We start from the raw sequence: 21,899 nt of genomic DNA on the forward strand, positions 1-21,899 counted from the left end.
GTATTAAGCTCTCTAATTTCCACTGCCTCCACAGCAGCTATCCCAAAAGCCCCACAATACCCTTTTGGGTCTTTGAAATACACTCTCCTGAGGTAATCTATGCCAAGGATGCACGGAGCCTCTGGGCCAGTCACAATGGGGTGGTTTTGCCATTTGTTCCCTGTCAGGCTTACTTCAGCTTCCAGTACAGTCAGCTGTTGGGATCCCCCTGTCACCCCAGAAACAGAGATGAATTCTGTCCCTACATATCTCAATGATATCAGGGTACATTGTGCACTAGTGTCAATTGAAGCCTTATACTCCTGTTGGTCTGGTGTGCCAGGCCATCAGATCCACACAGTCCAATAGATCTGACTGTCCCTTTTGTCCACCTGGCCAGAAGCAGGGCCCCTCTTGTTCTGATCTGATACATGGGGTCGTGGGTTGGAGACAGACACCCAACACAACACCGGTGGGTCATCAACAAACAGCCATGAGTTTAATATGGCTGCCCCTTTTGTAGGGCTTTGGATTTCCCGGACTCAGATAGTTGATTGGATGAGACCTCTCTCCACCCAGCTCTCTCTGGCCAGTGGTGTATCTGCATCTCAGCTAGAACAGGGTTGGCTGAGGTCTTTGATTGGGTTTGAATCCAACCTATCCCCGCCTTATCCGAGGACTTGTTTTCTTCTAGGTTGGTTGAGTTTAGGGGGCAGCTTCAGATCAGCTGCAATGCGACAACACTGGTCATAGTACTCGTTGCTCACTTCATGTAAATATGCACTGGAGGTCCCTTCAAGAGGATCTGAAGTAACATCAGCCCTTTTTTCTGTCTGAGGACTTGCCCACTAGAAATTGCATTTATCCCCTGAAGAATTTCCTGCAGCCAGGTCACCAGGGGCTCACCTGATTGGTGACTGAAATCTTTTTGCATGTCTTGCAGCTCACTCAGGGATAAGGATTGGACTATTATCTCTGACTCTGCCTCTTCCTCCTGTTGTGAGGGCCCTACTTTCTCTTCATCCCCCACTAAGCAAACTGATTTGGTCTTGGATTTCTTCTGTATAGGAGTGACTGCTACTGGTACAGGTTGTTCCTCTGGTTCAGCTGCAGTTTGAGTTGCCACAGTGACTGTTGGTCTGCTTTTCTCCTCCTCCCTCTGAGGGTTCTGTCTAGTATTGAGCCATATCCAATAAATAGTAGCCAGTGCCCAGCATGTTGCATAACTTCGTGCCTCTCTGGAATTTCCACATCATTTTCCTTTCACATATTTTTTCACTTTAAGAAGATCTTGTAGTTGTTCAGGGGTGAATTTCCAGACTATCAGAGAAGTCCTCCAAATACTGGCCCATGTCCTCCCACATTCCATACCACCTATGACTATCCACCTTTGAGGCAGATCTTTGAATGACCTCCCTAGAAATCTCTTTTGTGACTCTAAATGGGGTGTGGACCTCACTGAGGAGACCTGGCAGACTTACCAACAATAACATGCTTTCCTTAACATTCAAAGGAAATTGAAAATTCTCAGAACCTTTTCTACCAGGCCTGAAGGAGGAAAAGGGGGTGAAAGGCTGGGGAAAATCATCCTTCCCTGTTCCCTCCACAGACTGGGTATGATTATTAATGCACTCCCAAAAGTAGTGCCTGAAGTAAGGGTAGGAGAGCAGCACTGAATACACATCCCAAATGACACTCATTGCCTTTGATGTTATCATGTCATAAAGTGATATCCCACAGTACAGCAACAAAGCAATCCTGATCCCTTCTCCCTGCTCTGAAAAAGACCACTGTGGATGGGCGCATTGCATATACAAGGAATATATACAGGATTAGGTTCCACAATCATGTGAACAGACCAAGCAACATTGTGACCAGTGGTTCATTGCCTCATACAACAGATGCTTAGATCAAATTTGTTTCCAACCTGCTCTAGGCAGACCTGTTGCTATCTCAACCCTTTGTGCCTCACATTGGGCACTAAATAAGGCTGTCATGGTTTAGGAATGGTATTCTCCAATTTAGTGCTCCCACTTGCTCACTCCCCCTTCCCTCTCCTCTGCTGGTCTGGAGAAGAGAATTGGAGAAACAAAAGGTAAAGATTACAGGTTGAGATAACAATTTCCTGGAAACAACATAAGGAACAGTAACAGCAACAATATTAATAACAAAAGTGTTCAAGAGAGGTGAGTGATTCACATGCAAATGCTCACCACTGTACCACCAACAGAGCCTGACAATACCCAGACCTTTGTCTGGTCTGGGAAGGTCCCTTCCCTGGGAAGGGACCCCTTTCCTCCTTCCCAGAAAATGACACTGAGGTGGTATAAAGTAACCTTCTGGTCCTAGCCATGCCCAGTCCCGGCTACTGCAAAAATTAACTCTGTCCTGGCTGGAACTAGGACAGCCACTTAACTCAGTATGTGTAAAAGCATGCCTTTAATCTTGTTTATAAAATATTATATATGGAGCAATTAGGTATTTGTAAACAAATTGTGTAAGGAGATCAGTTTAACTTATCTCTCAGACTGAAGCACCTTTATATATGGATCTCATAAATGGATAACAGCTTTGTTCGGAATGTAGCCAGTGAAATTTCTGCCAAGTTTCAATGTCTCAGGTAGTCTTTAAAAAAATTGTAATCATTCTGTGTATTAATAGATAAAATTTGGATTTGGTTAGTAAGAGTCAAAATTTAAAACCTTTTAATTTCATCAATTTCAGTTAATTGTTTATTTCAGTGCAAGCAACTTTGAATGTGAACGAACAAGCAGAGGATGACAGCAGCTGAGCATAGATTTGAAAGTTGTGCTCTTTCCAGGATAAAATTATCCCAAGGTACCCAGAAGACTGTGGGAATGGTTCATATTAGATATAATTTAAACTTAATTTCCCCATAAAACCTATCTAGTGTTAAGAACACTTGTGCAAGATCAATGGTTGTAAATGGTAAATATTAATTTCTTTGGTCACTCTTTTCACTTGCCTCAAAACTGGAGCCAGGTCTTCAGCTATCATAAATCAGCTCCTCTGAAATGAAAAGTGTGTGTTGATTTACACAGTTGAATATCTGGTCCATGAGCTTGTTTTCCATGTGAAGCAGTATGCTTCTCCCTCTGCGAACTGAGAGGGGAACCCCACCTTTCTGTTGTTGTTCAGGTGTAGTATAATCTACCTGATGAAGGATTTGGCAAGCTGTGCCATTAAACAGGAACATCTCTTTTCTTGCTTTGTATTGTGAATTTGAGAGATTCAGAGCCCTGAAGAAACCAACCTTCAGATACCAATAGTAGTGATGAGTGTGTATTTTCAATAAGTGTGCGACAGACTTTAGCATCTCTTTGAGAAAACAGATTCCCAATACATATTTTCAGATTATTGTTTTTTTTTCTTCTGGGAATTCTTTTGCTATATTAAATGCAGCCATATGTTTGTCATTATTTCCATTATAAGGTCTTATTTTTAAAGGACTTTGACTATGAATTTTTGGGAAGTTAAAATTGCTTCAGCTGAAATTTTCATATACATTTTAACCTCATCCATTCTGTATTTCATTAAATCAGTCTGACTTATTTTAAGATTATCAGAAGGAAACTCTCCTACTTTCCAACTCAGTTACATTTTGAATGTATGTTTATGCTCACATCTCAAGAAATTACTTGAAAACCACCAAATGTAACAAGTAGAGGAGAAATCAGTAGGTTTTCACAGATGTGGAGAATCACAGATGATAAAGTTTCTCTAATTTCCCTAGGTTTTATACTTCATAATGGAGTAAAGAAACACTATTTTCTTTAAAGAATTTTACTTATAGTTTCAAAGATTAAATACATTGAGTCAGATCACCTGGTGTAATTCTGGTGTATTCCTAGAGGTCAGAGAATCACAGAATAGTTTGGGTTGGAAGGGACCTTAAAGACCATCTATTTCCAACCCCTCTGCCATGGACAGGGACACTTTCCACTAGACCTGGTGGCTCCAAGCCCCATCCAACCTGGTCTTGAACACTTCCTGGGATGGGGATTCACAACTTCTCTGGGCAACCTGTTCCTATATTGTAATTTTTAATATTGAATTACATGTTTTCTAATGTGGCAGCTGTTTCAGCATAGGAGTAACGGGACACCTGTACCACTCTGGAGTTAGGATTTTGCAGCAGGTGAAACACAGCTTCCTTTGCAAAAGAAAAAAGCCTTTATGTAAAGGCTTCATTTAAATGTCTATAAATGTCAAACTGACAGCTCAGTAAATGAAAAATTAAAGGATTTTATCCTAGAATTTGACTATTTTCAGGAATCCTTGAAAGTCCAGGGGCTTTAATCTGCAGTGGTTTTGCAGGCTTGGCTGCATGTTCTTTCCCAGGCATTTGTGCTGCTTCCCTCCCTCAAGTGGGGTTTGGCAAGCAAGGTCTTTAGGACGTTCTACCCTTCACACTTTTTAAAAATCTGAATATCTGGAATTTTGCTTCAAACATCTGAATTCTCAAGTTTTATTTAGAAAAAACATTGAAGTAAAGGCAGTGAAACTTTTTTCAGTTTTTCCATTGCAAAACATAACTGAGCAAGGAAAAAAAGTAAAAATCTTAAACCTTTCATATATACTACACTTCAGTATAATTTTTGACAGTATTTTGATGAAATAATTCAGGCAGAAATATACATCTCTATTTTTTTAAGTTCACAGTGTCTTTTGGTGTTTTTGCAGGATAGTTAGGTTATTTTATTTGAGCTGCCAGAGTTAAGACTGGAGGACCAATTTTAACTTCAATGAAACAGGATTATATTTGGTAGTTATTTTACAAATTGAAATGTGTTTACTTTCACTGATTTCTTTTGTTAATATATTTTGCCTCTTCTTGTATCCACATACTGTAAATCTCTTTTTTTTAAAAAAAGTAATATTTCGAGTATGTTAAGAAATTAAATTCTAGCCCTACTGATGTTAGTAGAAGTTTTTGATTGGTTTTAATGGGGCTAGCATTTAATCTCATTAGAAATTAAACTTATTATGTAGTTTTTGGTCAGATCCTTCAGATTAATTTCAGGGGAGTCTTTGCCTGATGAGGGTGTATAAATCAGACCAGTTGAGTAGATGTTTCTAAAATAATTGGAGTCTGCACTGTGACCACTGCAGTTACATTTGGAAGCAGTAGAACAAATGCACTTTGTAATTTGTACTGTAAAAGCTAAAATATTTGGGCTGATTGATAGAGATAGTACCTTGAAAACATGAAGCTAGAAACCAGTCTTTCTCACAAATTTTGTTAGTCTCATAGTATTAGATCATCAAAATGAAGGCACGTGAAAAATAGGCTTATTAAGTTAGAAGCAATTTCAAGCACTCTGTTAAATCTCACCAACTGACAGGAGCAATGGATTAGTCTGGAACATCAAAAGCTTTGCATCAAGGCTGTATCAGTCCTTCCATGGGAAAGTGCAGTTTGTACTTGCAAAAATGTGATGTTTTCTGGAGAGGTGTGTAGGGGGTATGTGTTTGCTGCCTTTTCCTAATGTAAGTGGTATTTACACAGGGAATTTTTTTTAACTGTTGTGGCTATGTAAGAGTGTAGGTTGTGATGGTTTCCAAAAACCTCCCGATAGACTTTTGCAAGTAAAACTGGGGAAGAGATCTGTCTAATATATGTTTCCATAATTAATGAATCAGTAAATGGCATCAGGGTAAATAAATCCTGTAATGAGAAATAGAGGCCACTTCTCGATAATTTCAATGCACAGACATATTCCATGTGCCTTTACTTAACACAGTGAAAAAGACTTTATTATATCTTTATATATAATTTGATGAAACAAATCCAAGATATTTTCCATCTAGTTATCAAAAAGCCTGAAAGAATGGATGTTGATCAGCAAGACTTGAATTTCTGAGATCTCTTTTGATGTGATATATTAAAAATTATCCAGTCTTAGAACAGATACTCATTTGATAATGTTGTTTTGATTTTATTATTTTATTATGGTTAAAAAAACAAACACAAAACATTTACTGTGTGAAATTAGGGAAAATGGGAGGAAAGTGGGTTCACCAATAAAGTTCACTTTATGATTTTGGAAGGAATGATGTTACACTATTTTTTTAATGTATTTACAATGTATTCTTTGCCAAACTCTGTACATTTTGAAATGCAACTACTGTAACCTCAAATAAATAAATAAATAAATAATCATCATAATGAAGTGTTTCATGTTGCTAAACAACATTAAAAAAGCACAGATCCTGCCCCCCATCCCCTCATGGGAATTGTTTTAGGGTTCAGCTAGTTTATGCCATTTGAACTGTGCATACTTTATGAAACAGCAGCTCTAGGTCACATTTGAAATAATAACAGGGTTGTATTGCTTATCTAAACAAAAAGGCTGTTAGCCTGTAGTCTTTTATATGAAGCCTTTCTGTTTGGATCAAAGTTACTGATGTGTCTACTGTAAAAATATTTTAGCAAGTCATTTAAGAAGAATCTTCTAGGTTTTGGCACACAAAATATTTCAAATACTGTAATGATCATCTGCTCTTAAAATTTATATAGGTCTTAGACTCCATTACATGTTTTGTGTAATCTTGAAGTAAATGGCGTTATCGCTTAAATTTAAATGTCAAGTGTAATTGAGTGCATTCTTAACTCCTATTATTTTAAAATGTTTCAGTATTTCCTTTTGATATATAAAAATACATCCAATTTAGTTTGAGAGATTGAGACAAAGCAGTACCTATATTCACAGTAAAGATGTAAAGGTGAGGCTGGAAGAAGCTGTGTCTCCTTTGGCTTTCAATTACTTAGGTGCCTCTGTGTGTCACCGTTTTAGCTTTTGCACATTTCATGAAAGCATTCCTAGACACTATTTTTAAGCTCCTCAGTAATTTGAGGGGAGTATTGTTTTCACCAAACCTGCACTCTTCTGCCTGTTAGCTTTGAACAAGCTGCTAATCTCTGCTTGCCTCAGTTTCCCCCATAGGCAAAAGGAGGTTAACAAGTACCTCAGAGGTCTTTGAGATCCTCTAATGGAAAGCTTTCTGTGAGAGTAAAGTGCGGCAATTACTATTGCTAATATTATTGTACCTGTTATGTGTGTTTTAAAGCTTAGTGTGATATTTACACCTAAATAAGTCTCCATGTCTCCTTCATTGTAAACACACTGACGACTCCAGAGGTCAATTCAGACCACCAAAATTAGACTTTTAATTCTGAAATTATTTTAATCAGAATAGCCTTCTGGAGATATCAGTCTTTTTCCTCTACTTGTAGAGAAAACAACCAAGTTTAAATCCCATCCCTAAAGCTGGAATTAATCTTGCTGAACTTCAGATATGTAAAAGTTAGGTGCCTTGGCTAAGGTGGCTGCCTAAGGTCTTTGTGTTTACTGGGGAAGGAGGGGAGATGGTGATGCTCCAGGCTGCAATCTCCAGACTGGGATTACCTTACTCTGAACAACTTGTCTCTGGCTACAGTGGTAGGGAGTTTAGGTGATGATGAGCTTGGCAGAACTTGCCTAAATTTAGGAAAGCTAAAGTAATGATTTAGAGTCAGTCTCATGGAATGGTTTGGGTTGGAAGGGACCTTAAAGACCACCTAGTTCCAACCTCTCTGCCATGGGCAGGGACATCTTCCACTAGACCAGGTTGTTCAAAGCCCCATCCAACCTGGCCTTGAACACTTCCAGGGACGGGGAATTCACAGCTTCCCTGAGCAACCTGTGCCAGTGCCTCACCACTCTCAAAATCAGTTCCTGTCCAATATCTAATCTAACCCTGCCCTCTGTCATTTTGAAGCCGTTCCCCCTTTTCCTATCCCTCCATGCCCTGGTCCAAAGTCCCTCTCCAGCTCTCTTGTAGCCTCTTTAGGTATTGGAAGGTGCTCCAAGGTTTCCCTGGAGCTTTGTCCAGGCTGAACAACCCCAACTCTCTCAGCCTGTCTACATAGATTTAAAGGTCTAAATTCCCCATTCAGGTTCTGCTAGCTAATTTTTTTTTTTGTTTCCTGTGCATTGATACACAGTGGTTGCAGTGCAAAAGTATGGTGCTTCTTATAGAATCACTGCTTTTAACCTATCTGAGATTTTACTGTTAATTCTCCCATTTTACTTGTGTTGCCATTATAATGAAATAAGGGATAATAGGAGCATGGTTCTTACAACACAGTTTAGATCACTGAATGTTGAACTATGGCTCTATGAAAAACATGGTAGCAGATAGCAGATAAGAAATTACTGACTTTTCTATGTTGCAAGCTTAAAATGAAGGTTGATATGTATAGACATGGATTTTTGTGCATGTGACTTCTGATTTAGTTGTCCTGAGTGGAGTTAGTTTTAATGTGTAAATTAAGGGAGAATTGGACACTTGGAAACATTGACCCCAAGCTGACCTCTGCCTCTGAATTCTTTAAAAATAAAAAATGTAGTCTTTCCCTCCCCCTATTAAGATTAAATGTAAACAGCTGGATTTTTCTGCTGGTATTTACTAACTTTCATCTTTGCCTTTTTCAAGCATTTATTGCTTTAGAAGTGAATTATAGCTTACCACCAGGGATATGTACATCTTCCAGCTACCTTTGTTGCCTTTTTCCCAACCTGGAAATGAAACTCAAGATAATTTTAGTAAGGAGACAATATAAGAGTGGATCTTTATTTGAAGGCCTTCAGTGGCACTTATGGAAAGATGTCCACAAAAGCCTATCCCCTCCAGGGATGAGTACATATTTATAGGTTTTAGGAAATTAGCATAATTGATAAAAAGCAACAATTAGGAGGACAAGTGGTGATGCAATTCCCCCCCAGGTCAAGCCCCTTCTCTGGAGTCCCCCCTTCGGCTGTAGCTGTACTTTGTCCATGAAAATGTATCTTGAAGACTTGTTCTCAACCTTGGTTCCCAGGAAGAACCAAGAAAGCACTGGGGCCTTGTACCCCCCGGGGCTTGGAGCTCTGGAATTTGTTTTGTATTTCTGCTTAAGGAAAGGCCATGGAAAAGTACTGGGAAAACTAGTCACTAATACAATAGACTACAGAGCTACAAATATATGTGCAAAGAATATAGAAAACATAGGAAAAAAGGCAAAACCCAAGCCAGCATCACCTTGACTTCTCAAAAGACACGATTTTTCTTAAATACATTGTTTAAGTTACTGATAAGGGAACCTCCTAATTGTGTTACATTGTTTTGATTCTGGCATGGTTTGTTTTGGTGTGCTTTTCTATCTGTTGAAATCCCATTACAGTAAGTAATTGCAAGGAGTGGCTCTATTGCAAATAAAAGATTATAAAGTTCCATTTTGCTTGTCGTTAATCCTTTTACCTTTTCAACCTGAAAGCATTTTTTCACTTTATTTCCTAACTGAAGCCAATAGTCTTTATTTCTTGGTACCACACATAAACTTTGCATCATGTCACCAGGTGATCACGTAGTTGGCTAAGGAAGTATTATTTATTTCCAAATTTAACTGCTCCTGTCCCATCCTTATAGCACTGAAAAGAAAACAGGCTTTTGGGAACAGAGGATTATTTTTATATGCCTTTGCTGCAACTTTTATCTAGTTGTAGTTCTCTACAACTTATTGTTTGGGCGTTTTTAAACACACATAGGCATTTATTGCTTATTTCTTCTTTTATACATGCTGAGAATCCAGGAACTTCTTGCAGCATCGTGGCTATTGTCTTTGTTGGTCATTTAGTTGTGATAGATATGGTTAAAACTGGTGTCGGGCCCTTTTGTTTTCAAATCTAATTCTGAAAGGCAAGGTTGAGAAAAAAATAGATCTCTGCTGTGATTGTTTTGTAAATAAGCAGCTTGGTTTTTTTCCAGATTGGTAAATTGGTGGCTCTTACACTGACAGATGTAATGACAGTATTTAAATTATATTGAAAATATTTTTGTCTGTTTGATGTATACTAAATTGAAGCGGAATTATACGGTGTTCTGTTTGGAAGTGTGGAAGATACAAGAGTGGAGCTACAGATAACAAGTTTATGCTTGTATTTCCTACTGATGAAGACTTTCACACAAGTTATTTATATGGGTAGGTGATGAGAATATCACTCTGCATGTATATACATTTATAATACATTTTTGCATGATTATACATGTAGGAGTGGTACAATTTTGACTTGAGACTATTGGTGCCTTTTGTCCCAATGCAATTTTATTTGTATAGACATGTCTATCTAAAAATCAAATTTCACTTCTGCTTTTGGAGATCTGAATAAGAAGTGAGAGAAACAAAGACCTGAAGGAACAGTACATAGCTCCTGAAATTTTAGATAACCTATTGAAAAAATGGGCAAATAGTCAATATTGTACTTGACCCTCGTATCTTCTCCACTCGACTGTTTATTTTTATAGCTCACATTATATATGTTCACGTTGAACTCTAATGATAATACTGAAAGACAACATGCCTCTCTTTGATTCAGTCCAGTTGTAGCTTATGCATGTAATTTAATCATCGGCTGTCACAAATAATTAACTGAACATGGGCCAGCTTAATTTTTAACTAGGTCTTCCATTATTTTGTAAGTCTTTTAAAAAGACAAAGATTGCCTTTCAGTTAATTATCATGACTTCTTTTCCAGTCATAATCGTCAGCTTTTCATGTTGCAAACAGTTTGATCTTTAATACATTGTCATTTAACTACCCATTTATTTTTGTCAGGACTGTTTTAAGTTTCTAATATAACATCATTTTATTAAATTGTTGTTTTGGAGGCAGGTCTGATTGGAAATATGTTGTGAATTTTTTCATACCTTGTTGCCATACTGATCTTTAGTATGACTTAAGCAATATGGTCGCTCTTCAATGAAGTGTGTTGCTGATCACAAAATAGGCACTTCTGAAAATAGTGAGTTGAATTATGTTTCAGGCACCAAGTTACAAAAACCCAAACTAAACAAAACCAAAACAAAAGAAACCCCACCCTAAAAACCTCAGGAGAAACAGCTTTTAAGAGAATTAAATTTGAAACTTTTTTCTATTTCATCCTTGATTTTGTTTATGAAGTCTTGGCCCAAAGAGAGTTTTGATTGTCTCATTTGGGGTGTGGGAACTCCAGCCACTTTCATCCACTATGAGTCAATAAGCTGTAGCTGGGGTGAACCATTTGAGTTAAAATGCACATCCTTTCAGAATTATTTTTCCATTCTCTCTGCTTCTACATTAATCTTTGTCTTGAATTTGACTTTTTTTCTGAGCCTCTTCTGTTTCTAGCATGCTTTCCAATTATAAGTGATTTTCATTCATTACAAAGAATATAGTTGGTCCTAACAAAATAGACCAAAAATAGGTTTTTTTTACTCCTCAGGAACATATTTCAGAATCTCATAAGCTATTTTCTCTCCCTTTTTCCTTCTTCACTTTGGTGACCAAAAATGCATATGGTAATCATATTGAATTAAAAGCATATTTATCACTGCACATTATAGTTTTGTTTCTTGTTATCCTTGATTTAAAAAAAAACAACACCAAAAAACATTGCTACTTTGAAAAAATTCCCTGCCCTTGACAGGTAAATGTTATGAAAGGAAAGTTGCCTAATGTTAAATTGATTGTCACTGGATCAGTTATATCAAAAAGTTAGTCTTATTCAATCAACCATAATGTAATGTAAGCTCTCACTTGACTTTTGTAAAATTCTCTAGATATTTTGTCTTGCCAAATTTATTGTCCTGTATCTTATTGTTTTTTATTTTAAACTGAAGTTTATCCTTTTAAGATTGTAAATATAATGTCATCAGATATGGAGATGTTGGTGTGTTAATGTAAAAGATAATACACAAATAAGTGATAATTTCATAAATGTGTTTTTCTTACATTTGTGTTTTCTGTGTATGCAAAGGTTAAAATGTCTCTGTAATCTCAGAGTATGTTCATTAACTGAAGTTTAATGATTCATATAATGAATGCATCACTATAAACTATAAGCTTCATGTAGGAGATTGTATTAATCCTTAAATTATTGGACTTTGTACTTCTAGAGGGGGTTTTCACAGTATGCAGACTTCTAATCTGTGTTGTTTTTCTCTCCTTCTGCAGATGGACCTCCAGTTATAGCTCACTATGATATATCAGACACAAACTCAGACCCAGAAGTGGTAAATGTGGACAATCTGTTGGCAGCTGCAGTAGTTCAAGAGCACAATAATTCTTTAGGAAATCAAGACTCAGGATCTACCTGGAGAACCAGAGGGCTGCTAGATGAACTGAGTGCTGATACAGGTTTGGTTAAATTCTCTTCCTCTGACATTTGTTCCAACATCTCAGTAGGTATCTCTTCCTTTCTTGCTTTCAGTATTTTTATAGTTTATACATCTTTAAAAGCTCCCTAAGTGGATTTTGCAAACAAAACAGTACCGGTGCTTATTAAAAAGGTTTGACATTTATTCCAAAATATAACTGATAAAAACTGACAAAGATTCCTGCAATATATATTTTTACACTAATTTTCTAATTTATTTTTTCTCCTTTGTTTCCTTCTAATTACTATTTGTAACTTAAGTCTGGGGTTTTGGTGTTGTTTTTGTTTTTTTTTTTTTTTTAATGAAAATGAGCTAAGCTTGTTACTGAATGATTGATTATGACGACCCATGCCACCAGCTATTAAACTTGTCTGCTAAAGAATAGGTTGGAGCCTGGGTTCTAAGGCAGAGTTAGTTTATTTCAGCTCAAGCTGGGTGCCTCCAGAGATGGACCCTGAACAAAGAAATTTGTGAAAAACACCAATCACTGTTTTTTTAAAATCTTAAAAGTTTATTAGTAATAAAATAGTTATTAAAAATAGTGATAAAATTAGAGTAATAAAAATTTGGACAATGAGGATTAGGACACTATGAGACAATAAAAAGCAAAGAATTACGGATGTCCAGATGTTTTTGGGCACTAAGCTGCCAAAAAAATGCCTTGTGAACAAAGGAATAACCCTTAAAAGCAATAGTCTGTTGCATATTCATATATCTCATACATGATGCATAAATTCCTTGCAAATTAAGAATTTTTCTGTTTTTTGTCAACTTCTTCCCCTTAATCCTGGTGGTTCCATAAAGACAGAGAGAAGGCGGAAGAATGTTTGTCTTTTCTGATAAGGAGGCAGTAACTCTTCAGGTTTCGTGTCGCTGTTATCTCTGTGTGAAGAGTTTCTTGTTTATCTTATCCCTTTTCTTGAGCTAGTAAAAAAATATCTTACATTGCAGAGTTTCTATTTTAACATTATGCTATAACCTAAAACTATATTTAACACACTACTTAAGAGAATTAATACAGCATAACTTTCTAACATTACACATATAATATTAATTTTAATATTTGTGAAAAGCCAATCATAAAATATGCATTTTTCACAAAATTCCTGGACCTTTATACCCTTGTGCACCCGATCTTCACACACCCTGCACGCATCTCTTGGTCCAATGGTGATTTATGATCTGGGGTCTTCTAACACATCACTAGATTCTTTCCCCATGTCCACATGGGCAGGCCATTAACTGCTCTTACCTTCCAGCTTGGGCCAGGCTTGTGGGCCTCCAGGGTCTCAACCCTTATCTGAACGTATTCAGCCTTTCTCTGTTTCCTAGTCTGTTTAGCCATCCATGCTAATAGAATTCATTTAAAGTTCACTGATCCTAAGCTTTAAGCAGGGCCCACTCATGCCAAGCTGTAAGCAAGTTACAATTAAACTTAAACCTATGCAATTAATTTCTGATATTTCGTATTTAAATGTAAACTTAATTTGATCCCAAACAGGTCATAATCTAAGTATTGGAATTGTCTGTATCTTTTTTTCTTTCTCTCTTCATTTCTTTAAAATACAAGCAGTAAATCTTCCCATATTCCTTCTGCACCTTAGAAAATCGGACAGACCAGCATCAGATAAACATGAAGGGTAAAAAGGTGCTGGTAAGTGAGCTTAGCATTTTATTGGGTTTGCATGGCCTGGTTTAGGTAGTGAGGGGGGTACAGGAGTGACTTCTGTGAGAAGTTGACAGAAGCTTTCTCCATGTCTGGCAGTCAATCCCTGGCAGCTCCAAAGATGGATGTGCTGCTGGTCAAGGCTGGGCCAATTAGAAATGGTGGTAACACTTCTGTGATAACATATTTAAGAAGAAAGAAAAAAAAAGTTTTTTGGGCCAGAGAAGAGCGGAGTGAGAATACGTGAGAGGAGCAACTATGCAGACACCAAGCTCAGCAGAAAAGGAGGGAGAGGAGCTGCTCCAGGCACCAGAGCTGAGATTGCCCTGCAGCCCATGGTGAAGACCATGGTGAAGTAGCTGTCACCCTGCAGCCCATGAAGGAGACCCACACCAGAGCAGATGGATGCCTGAGAGGAGGTTGTGACCCCGTAGGAGGCCCGTGGAGAGAGGAGACCCCTCTGGAGCAGTCTGTTCTTGATGGACTGCACCCTGTGGAAGAGTGATCCATGCTGCAGCAGTTTGAAGGGTACTGTTGCCCATGGGATGGACTCATGTTGCAGCAGTTCGCAAAGAGCTGTTGCTCGTGAGATGGAGCCATGTCAGAGAAGTTCGCAGAGAGCTGTCTCCTGTGGGAGGGACCCTACAGTGGAGCAGGGGAACAACTCTCCCTGAGCACCGGGAGAAGCCACGAGTGATGAACTGACCATAACCCCCATTCCCTGTCTCCCTGCACCACTGCAGTAGGAGGTAGAGCCAGGAAGGAGGGAGGGGTGAGGGGAAGGTGTTTTTAAGGTTTTATTTTACTTCTCATTATCCTGTTCTGATTTTGTTAGTAATAAATTCAATTAATATCTCCAATTCTAGCCTGTTTTGCCTGTGACAGTATTTGATGAATGATCTCTCCTGGTCCTTATCTCAACATATGAACCCTTTGTTATATTTTCTCTCCCCTGTCCAGCTGTGACGGGGAGTGATAGAGAGCAGTGATTCGTGGAAAGACTCCACAACTCATAAAGTTGTAAAGTAGGTATGTATTTATTTGGCGCCAGGCGCATGAGGGATAGTGGGATAGTTCCTCCAAAAGCACGCGTGCCTCCCGAGAAACCTAACCCTCTTTTTATTCTCTAAAATACTACATATGCATCAAGTTTTGCAATAGTTTCATGCATATTCATTTCCTATCCCCGCTTCGTATTATAATTAGCTTATCAGTCCTTCTGCACTTGCACAGTGCTCTCTGGTGGTCGCAGGAGGAAGGGCAAACGAGTCTTCATCAATGTGAACTTTTTCACCTTTTCTTCCCAGCGCATGTTCTTTAGTCTCTTGGCTGTAGCCCAAACTATAGTGCTGGTCTCAGCTGGTTTAGAGTCCAAGGAGCCTCTCTTATCTCCAACAGCTTGCAGGCTCTCCCATTCCTTCTACCTTGTTTTGGGTAAGGAGCTCTTCTTATCAGGATCCCTGCATTCCTTCCTGTCCCATATTCACAGGCCTTGCAAGCAAGTTAAGCAAGTTAAGCAACATACATTGTCTAAAACAGCTATCCTGAATCCTAAATTAATTTCTAACCTAAATTAATTTCTAACCCCCATGTCTCAGCAGCTTTGGTGGATGCTTGGAATCCAGCCAGCATCAACCCACTCTTCCATAGGGTGCAGTCCTTCAAGGACAGGCTGCTCCAGCAGGGGGTCCTCTCTCCACAGGTCTCCCACAGTGTCACAGCCTCCTCTCAGGCATCCACCTGCTCCAGCATGGGTCTCCTCCATAGGCTGCAGGTGTATCTCTGCATCCCCTGTGGACCTCCATGGGCTGCAGGGAGACAGCTGCTTCACTGTGGTCTTCACCACAGGCTGCAAGGCAATCTCAGCTCCGGTCCCTGGAGCACCTCCTCTCCCTCCTTCTTCACTGACCTTGGTGTCTGCATAGTTGTTCCTCTCACATATTCACATATTCTCACTCTGCTCTTCTCTGGCCACAATTACAACTGTGCAATAACTTTTTTTTTCCTTCTTCTTAAATATGTTATCACAGAGGTGTTACCACCATTACTAATTGGCCCTGTGAAAAACATGTTCACTCTCCTGTGAAATTTTAAAAAGTTTAATAAAGGACAATAGGAGACAAGGACCATAGAACAAAGGTTATTACGGCCGGGTGCATCTTGGCACTTAGCCAAGACCACACAATTACCTTCGGGGATACCCTTTAAATACCTTTTCCCTTACATCATCTCTTTGCATATCCATAACTAGTTTACATATTCCAGGAACTGTTTTACATGGCCCCTCCTTGGGTCCGCCTTTTTAGAGCATGCATCTTTCTTGGCTGTAGTTTTGGCTCCTTCTCTTTATCACTTCCAGTTTGGGCCTTGGTCCATACTTTCTTCAGACAGCAGATGCTGATAGTTGGCATATCTGTAGCAGGTGTCCTCATCCTATGTTCATTGGATGTTATCCCATCCAAGCAGGCATTTTAACACAAGCATAACTATTTCACTACTATGTCTAAGCTTAATTAACAACAGAAATAAATACTATATCTTTATAACAAAGTTACTTTAACATCACACATATAAAATCCATTTTAATATTTGCAAAAAGCCAATATTATAATATGTATCTATAACAGCCCAGCCTTGACCAGAGGCACATCTGTCTTTGGAGCCACCAGGGATTGGCTCTCCCAGATATGGAGGAAGCTTCCAGCAGCTCCTCACAGAAGCCACCCCTGTAGGCCCCAGCTACCAAAGCTTGGTCACGCAAACCCAATATATTCCACCCTTTGCCTCTGTGAATCACATATTTAAAAATTATCATTAAAATTTGGCCGGCTTGCTCAGTCGGTAGATCATAAGACTCTTAGGGTCGTGGATTCAGGCTGCACACTGAATGCCAAAAAGGACTGTATAGGGTTGATCTCGACTGGACACCAGGTGCCCACCAAGCCACTATTACTCCCCTTCCCAATGAGACAGAGGATAGAAAATAAGATGGAAAACAGCTAGTAGATTGAGGTAAGGCAGTTTACTAAAGAAAAAAAAATTGCCCTTGCGTAAGCAAAGGGGAAAAAATTATTCTCCACTTCCCATTGGCAAGCATTGTTCAGCCACTTCCCAGGAAGAAGGACTTCAGCATGCATAGCAGTGGCTCTGGAAGGCAAACATTGTAAATAACAAATGCCCTCCCTGTCCTTCCTCTCTCCGTTAGCTTTTATATCTGAGCTGATATCATATGGCACGGAATACCCCATTTGGTCAATTTAGGTCAGCTGGCCTAGTTATGTCCCCTCCCAGGATCTTGCCCACTCCTGGCCCCTTGATGGAGGGCAGGGGGGGGTAATGTTGAGAGACAGCACTGATGCTGTGACAGCCCTGCTCAGCGCTAGCCAAAACACTGGTGTGTTATCACTACCTTTCCAGCTACCAATAGAAAGCACAGCACTGTGAGGGCTGCTATGGGAAAATGAACTCTATCTCAACCAGACCAAATACATCTTGGTATACTTCTGAGTGCACATTTGTCAGTACTGGCCTTTTCTTACAGTCTCCAGGACTGTACATTTCAAAAGCAAAATTTTCAAATCTTTCATCTTGTTCACAAATTTCATCTTCAGCCAATATCTAGTTTCAGAGACATCAAAGGATGTGTACCCATAGGAGAATAACAACATAAACTTTATCTTGTTGCTGCAGGCCCCCAGGCAGGTAATAATTAGCACTGACTCCATGATTGCAGAAGGCTGATCAATTGCTTTATTATATCATCCTATACTATATTATACTATACTCATTAAGAAACTCAGTAACCCTTCCAGCCAGTGGGATACAGCTTTGACCTAATTGGTCAATCAATCCAAACACCATCCAGTGTCCAATTAAGAAATCATCCTTTGGTAAACAAATCTCCATGACACATTCCACATGCGCACAACAGCAGGTGCAAGTGGAGATACGAATTGTTTCTCATTCTTTCCTCTGATCTTCTCACAGCCTTCCCCGGGAAAATGCCTGGGAAAGTCTGTGCCTGCTCTCTGTGGCCAGAGAGCTGCTGCCACAGTTCACCCTTTTGTGTTTAAAGAAAAAAGGCTGTGTTTGTAGTCCTCTGCAGGGCCCTTTGCAGGAAGGAGAACAAACACAGCTCAAGAGGTTCCCTTAGCAATTTGCTGGTTGTCAATCAGAACCTCAATCAGATGCTGACTTAGAATGGTCAGGGAGATTCTTTACCTGTAAAATACCTATCATATCATTACAAGAAGGTTTACAATATAAGAAAACCAAACAGCAATGCAAAGAGTGATCATTGTTTCAAAGTCCAAACAGCTGAGTCTCAGGAGAAGGTCCATTGACTAGAGATGTTGATCTTTGACATCCCTGAATGTCCTTCTTGGTCCTGAAACAGAGAACAGCTGAAGAAGGTTACTAACAACTATTAGAAATCCATCAGATGTGACATTATATAATTATCAGGTACTATAGCACTGACTGTCAACCCAGAGTCTGCAAGAACTGATAAACCTCAAATCAGCAGAGTTGAAAATCATGTCCAGATCATGATTTTCCAAACTCCCTTTGAGAGCAGGCTCAGCTGTCATATATATGTGTGGCCAAATTGCCAAGCCAAAATGACTTGAATCCTTTGGGCCCCCCCAAAACAGTTTCGGTCCCAGAAAAATGCTGTTCCCCAGAAAGTCACTGAGTTTCAGAGTTCTCAGCCGGACGGCACCGGCTGTGAGCTGCCGAGCAGCGCCGGCTCTGTGGAACAGGCTGGCGGGGGGGCTGGTTGCAAGCCCTGAAGCAGGCGGCGAAGCGGAGAGCGCAGCTGCTGGAGGCGGCAGAGCGGAGCGAAGAGTGCAGTCTCCTCCGGCGAGGCGGTGGCAGCTGCCGCGGCTTGCGGGGGCTGCCCCCCCCCCAACCCCCCCCCGCAGCATGGTGCGCCGCCAGTCCAAGCGAAGCGGGCGGCGGCGCGCAGGGGGGCCGATCGGCGCCGCTGGCACGATCATCGGATCACCGGGGGGTGCAGGGGGGCAGGGGGCCACAGTCGCGCAAAGAAGCGCCGCGGCGGTTTCTCTTGGTCCCGGCAGGAGCGGCACTGGTGGCATCGGCGGCGGCCACGGCGGCAGTGGGCTCGGGACCGGCCGAAACAAAGAAACACCGGCTGCTCCTTCCAGAGCGGGGATGGGCTCCGCCGGTGGCCGCAGCAGGGCGGCCCGCGGCGGGGGCGAGCCCACCAGTCCTTGCAGGGCAGGGAATGCCGGAAATGCTGGCGAGTGCAGAGGCACCACTGTCGCCGCTCGAGATGCGGGCGGAAATGGAACGGGATGGTCTGTCCCAGGCGACCGGGACGTGGTTCCCGGAGCCATCGCAGGCGAAAAGCATGTTGGCTTTGTCACTTTTCTGTTCCCCAGGGTCTTGCCTCGAAGGGCTTTAGAAATGCGTCTCCAGGTGGGGCCCAGTGCGGACGCGAGTGCATCTCCCCTGGAAATCTCCTCACACAGAGAATCGCCTATGTCTTCCCAAGTTCTCGGGCTCAGTGCAGCGCCCAGATCTACCGGGAACCCATGATCTCTGGCCCAACCCAGCAGATCGCAGAGTGCTTGATCTGAGATCGCAATCCCCATGGGAGGTATAAAAGCCCTCCACACGGTCAGAACTAGTTGTTTGTCTCTAGAAGGTTGGTTCCCCATTTTTCAGTCACCTCTTCCCAACCACACCCCACCTCGGGTTGCGGGCAGTGCTATTGATGGGAGATCTGTTCCCCGCCCCAGCCTCTAAGGCTATGGGGCCAAACGTGGTCCGAAGTCACCGATCTTCTCTAGGAAGACGCGGGGAAAGGTTATTTTTACCTCTCTCAGGGAAGCAGAAAGATGTCCGGTTACCAGAGGGCTGCGCGGGGCACCGCAGGTCCTAGCAGGGGTCCGACACGTCCCAGAGAAATCCTGAAGGAATCCTGGCGGAGTCCTGACGGGGTCCCAGCGGCGTCTCCGCCCCTCCTGCAACTCTACAAAGGGTTGCTGGACGTGATTTCTGTGAGGGTTCAGCAGACCCTCCCGTGTTCAGCCTCAGCTGCGAACTCGACTGGATCCATTAGGGTCCTGGTTCTTTAGCCTGGGCTGCACCCAGCGTCAGGGTTTACCAATTGTCCTGCAACTCCACGAAGGGGTGATCGATGCAACACACCAGGGGTCACCAATTGTCACCCCCGGAGATCAATCACAATTACCTCTCTAGGAGGGCAGAAGGTGTCCAATCCGTCTTGAAGGGAACGCTGGAGGTCAGCCTGAGTTCTTCTGACGGAGAGATACAGATGGTCTCCAGTTCGTGCCAGACACACAGCTAGGGTCAGTAATAGTCACCTCAGTCTGTCTGTACCCTCAAAGGGGTCAGCAGTGTCAGGCCAATGTTCGGACACACTTCAGAGGAGTCATCAAAAAATCAAGGCAGCACGTTCATCCACACGAGGGGTCACCAATTGTTGCTGCAGGCCCCCAGGCAGGTAATAATTAGCACTGACTCCATGATTGCAGAAGGCTGATCAATTGCTTTATTATATCATCCTATACTATATTATACTATACTCATTAAGAAACTCAGTAACCCTTCCAGCCAGTGGGATACAGCTTTGACCTAATTGGTCAATCAATCCAAACACCATCCAGTGTCCAATTAAGAAATCATCCTTTGGTAAACAAATCTCCATGACACATTCCACATGCGCACAACAGCAGGTGCAAGTGGAGATACGAATTGTTTCTCATTCTTTCCTCTGATCTTCTCACAGCCTTCCCCGGGAAAATGCCTGGGAAAGTCTGTGCCTGCTCTCTGTGGCCAGAGAGCTGCTGCCACATTATCTAAGTGAAAAATCTTATTATGATTGTATGGTCTGGTATCCCCATCATCTATCATTTTGGTCCAGATATAAGTCTTGTGCCTTTAAGAGTGAAAGGGGGGGAGAAGTAGTGGAATGCATTTTCTTCACTTCCTCCACCGAATTCCTTTCTCTTGGCATGTGTTTCTCATGGGCTCAAGAAAGTGGGCCCAGCTAGCTCAGTTGGTAGAGCATGAAACTCTTAATCTCAGGGTCATGGGTTTGAGAAAGTGGAAAGGGGCAAGTCAAAGCTCCCGTGGCAGTCAGTAGTGGGATCGCACCTTTTAGCCACTGCAGCATAGCCTGGGTAACACAGACATGCGGGCTTCCCTTTTTTTAATTCATAAAGCAGTTGGGGGAGGGGCTGCTGGAATCCGCCTTTTCAGAGGAGACACCTTTTGGACGTTTCCTCCCAAATTTATTTCAAACCAGGACAATAGGCAAGTATTTTAGACTGTTTTGCAAGCCCTGATGTTGTAGGGCAGACAAAACACATTTGGCATCATCCTAATGTTCATGAAAAGAAATTAACAGCATCGGCATGTTACTAGGCATGAAATTAATATGGCCAGAGGCTGTAAATCTATCTGTATGTTATAATCTTGATTGACACTCAGCTATGCTTACAGTATTTACTCTGCTAATCATGGTTTCCCTACTGCTATTTATTTTTTTATGTCTGAACTTAAAGCTATGGTAAGATATGGATGCACTTTTGGAGCTCCCCTTTATACATCTGGGGATTAATTTGGCGGTATTTAAGACCCAGCTTGCTTTGCTCCTCTGCCAGTCATTACCCTGTCAAGCAAAAGGTGCAGAATGTTGATATGTCATCAATACATTAATACAACATAATAAAGTGGGTTGATATTCCCACCAGTTTGTGTGAATCAATGGCCAAGGATTATGTTGGTCTTCTGCTGCCTGTATTACCAAAAATTTGGAAAAAAAGCCCCAACTCCTTAACACCAGTGTAGCATTAAGAAGCAGGCATTCTTTATTTGGCCGGATGCACAAGGGGATATCTCCTCCAAAAATCATGCATGCTGAATACAGGAAAGTTTCTGTATTTTACATACAAATTCATTGATTGTCCTAGAATAAACATACATATGACAATCATTTTCCCAAAATTGTAAACATATTTTCTCTCCC

General features: G+C 41.1%; 1 protein-coding gene across 2 annotated transcripts in view; it reads left to right on the top strand.

The window, feature by feature from the left end:
• LOC128782850 (protein C18orf25-like) overlaps positions 1-21,899 on the top strand; it is a 90,440-nt gene that overhangs the window by 29,806 nt on the left and 38,735 nt on the right. Inside the window, exons 3-5 of one of the 2 annotated variants that reach the window (XM_053933342.1) lie at positions 12,014-12,196; positions 13,821-13,870; positions 13,982-14,699. In XM_053933342.1, the coding sequence (XP_053789317.1) occupies positions 12,014-12,196; positions 13,821-13,870; positions 13,982-14,038 (290 nt within the window). In that variant the 3' untranslated portion in view covers positions 14,039-14,699. Of the gene's footprint in view, positions 1-12,013; positions 12,197-13,820; positions 13,871-13,981; positions 14,700-21,899 lie in introns of those variants that run through there. The other variant, XM_053933341.1, reaches the window with a different exon arrangement.

This window comes from Vidua chalybeata (assembly GCF_026979565.1).
Source record: "Vidua chalybeata isolate OUT-0048 chromosome W unlocalized genomic scaffold, bVidCha1 merged haplotype SUPER_W_unloc_1, whole genome shotgun sequence".
NCBI lineage: Eukaryota > Metazoa > Chordata > Aves > Passeriformes > Viduidae > Vidua > Vidua chalybeata.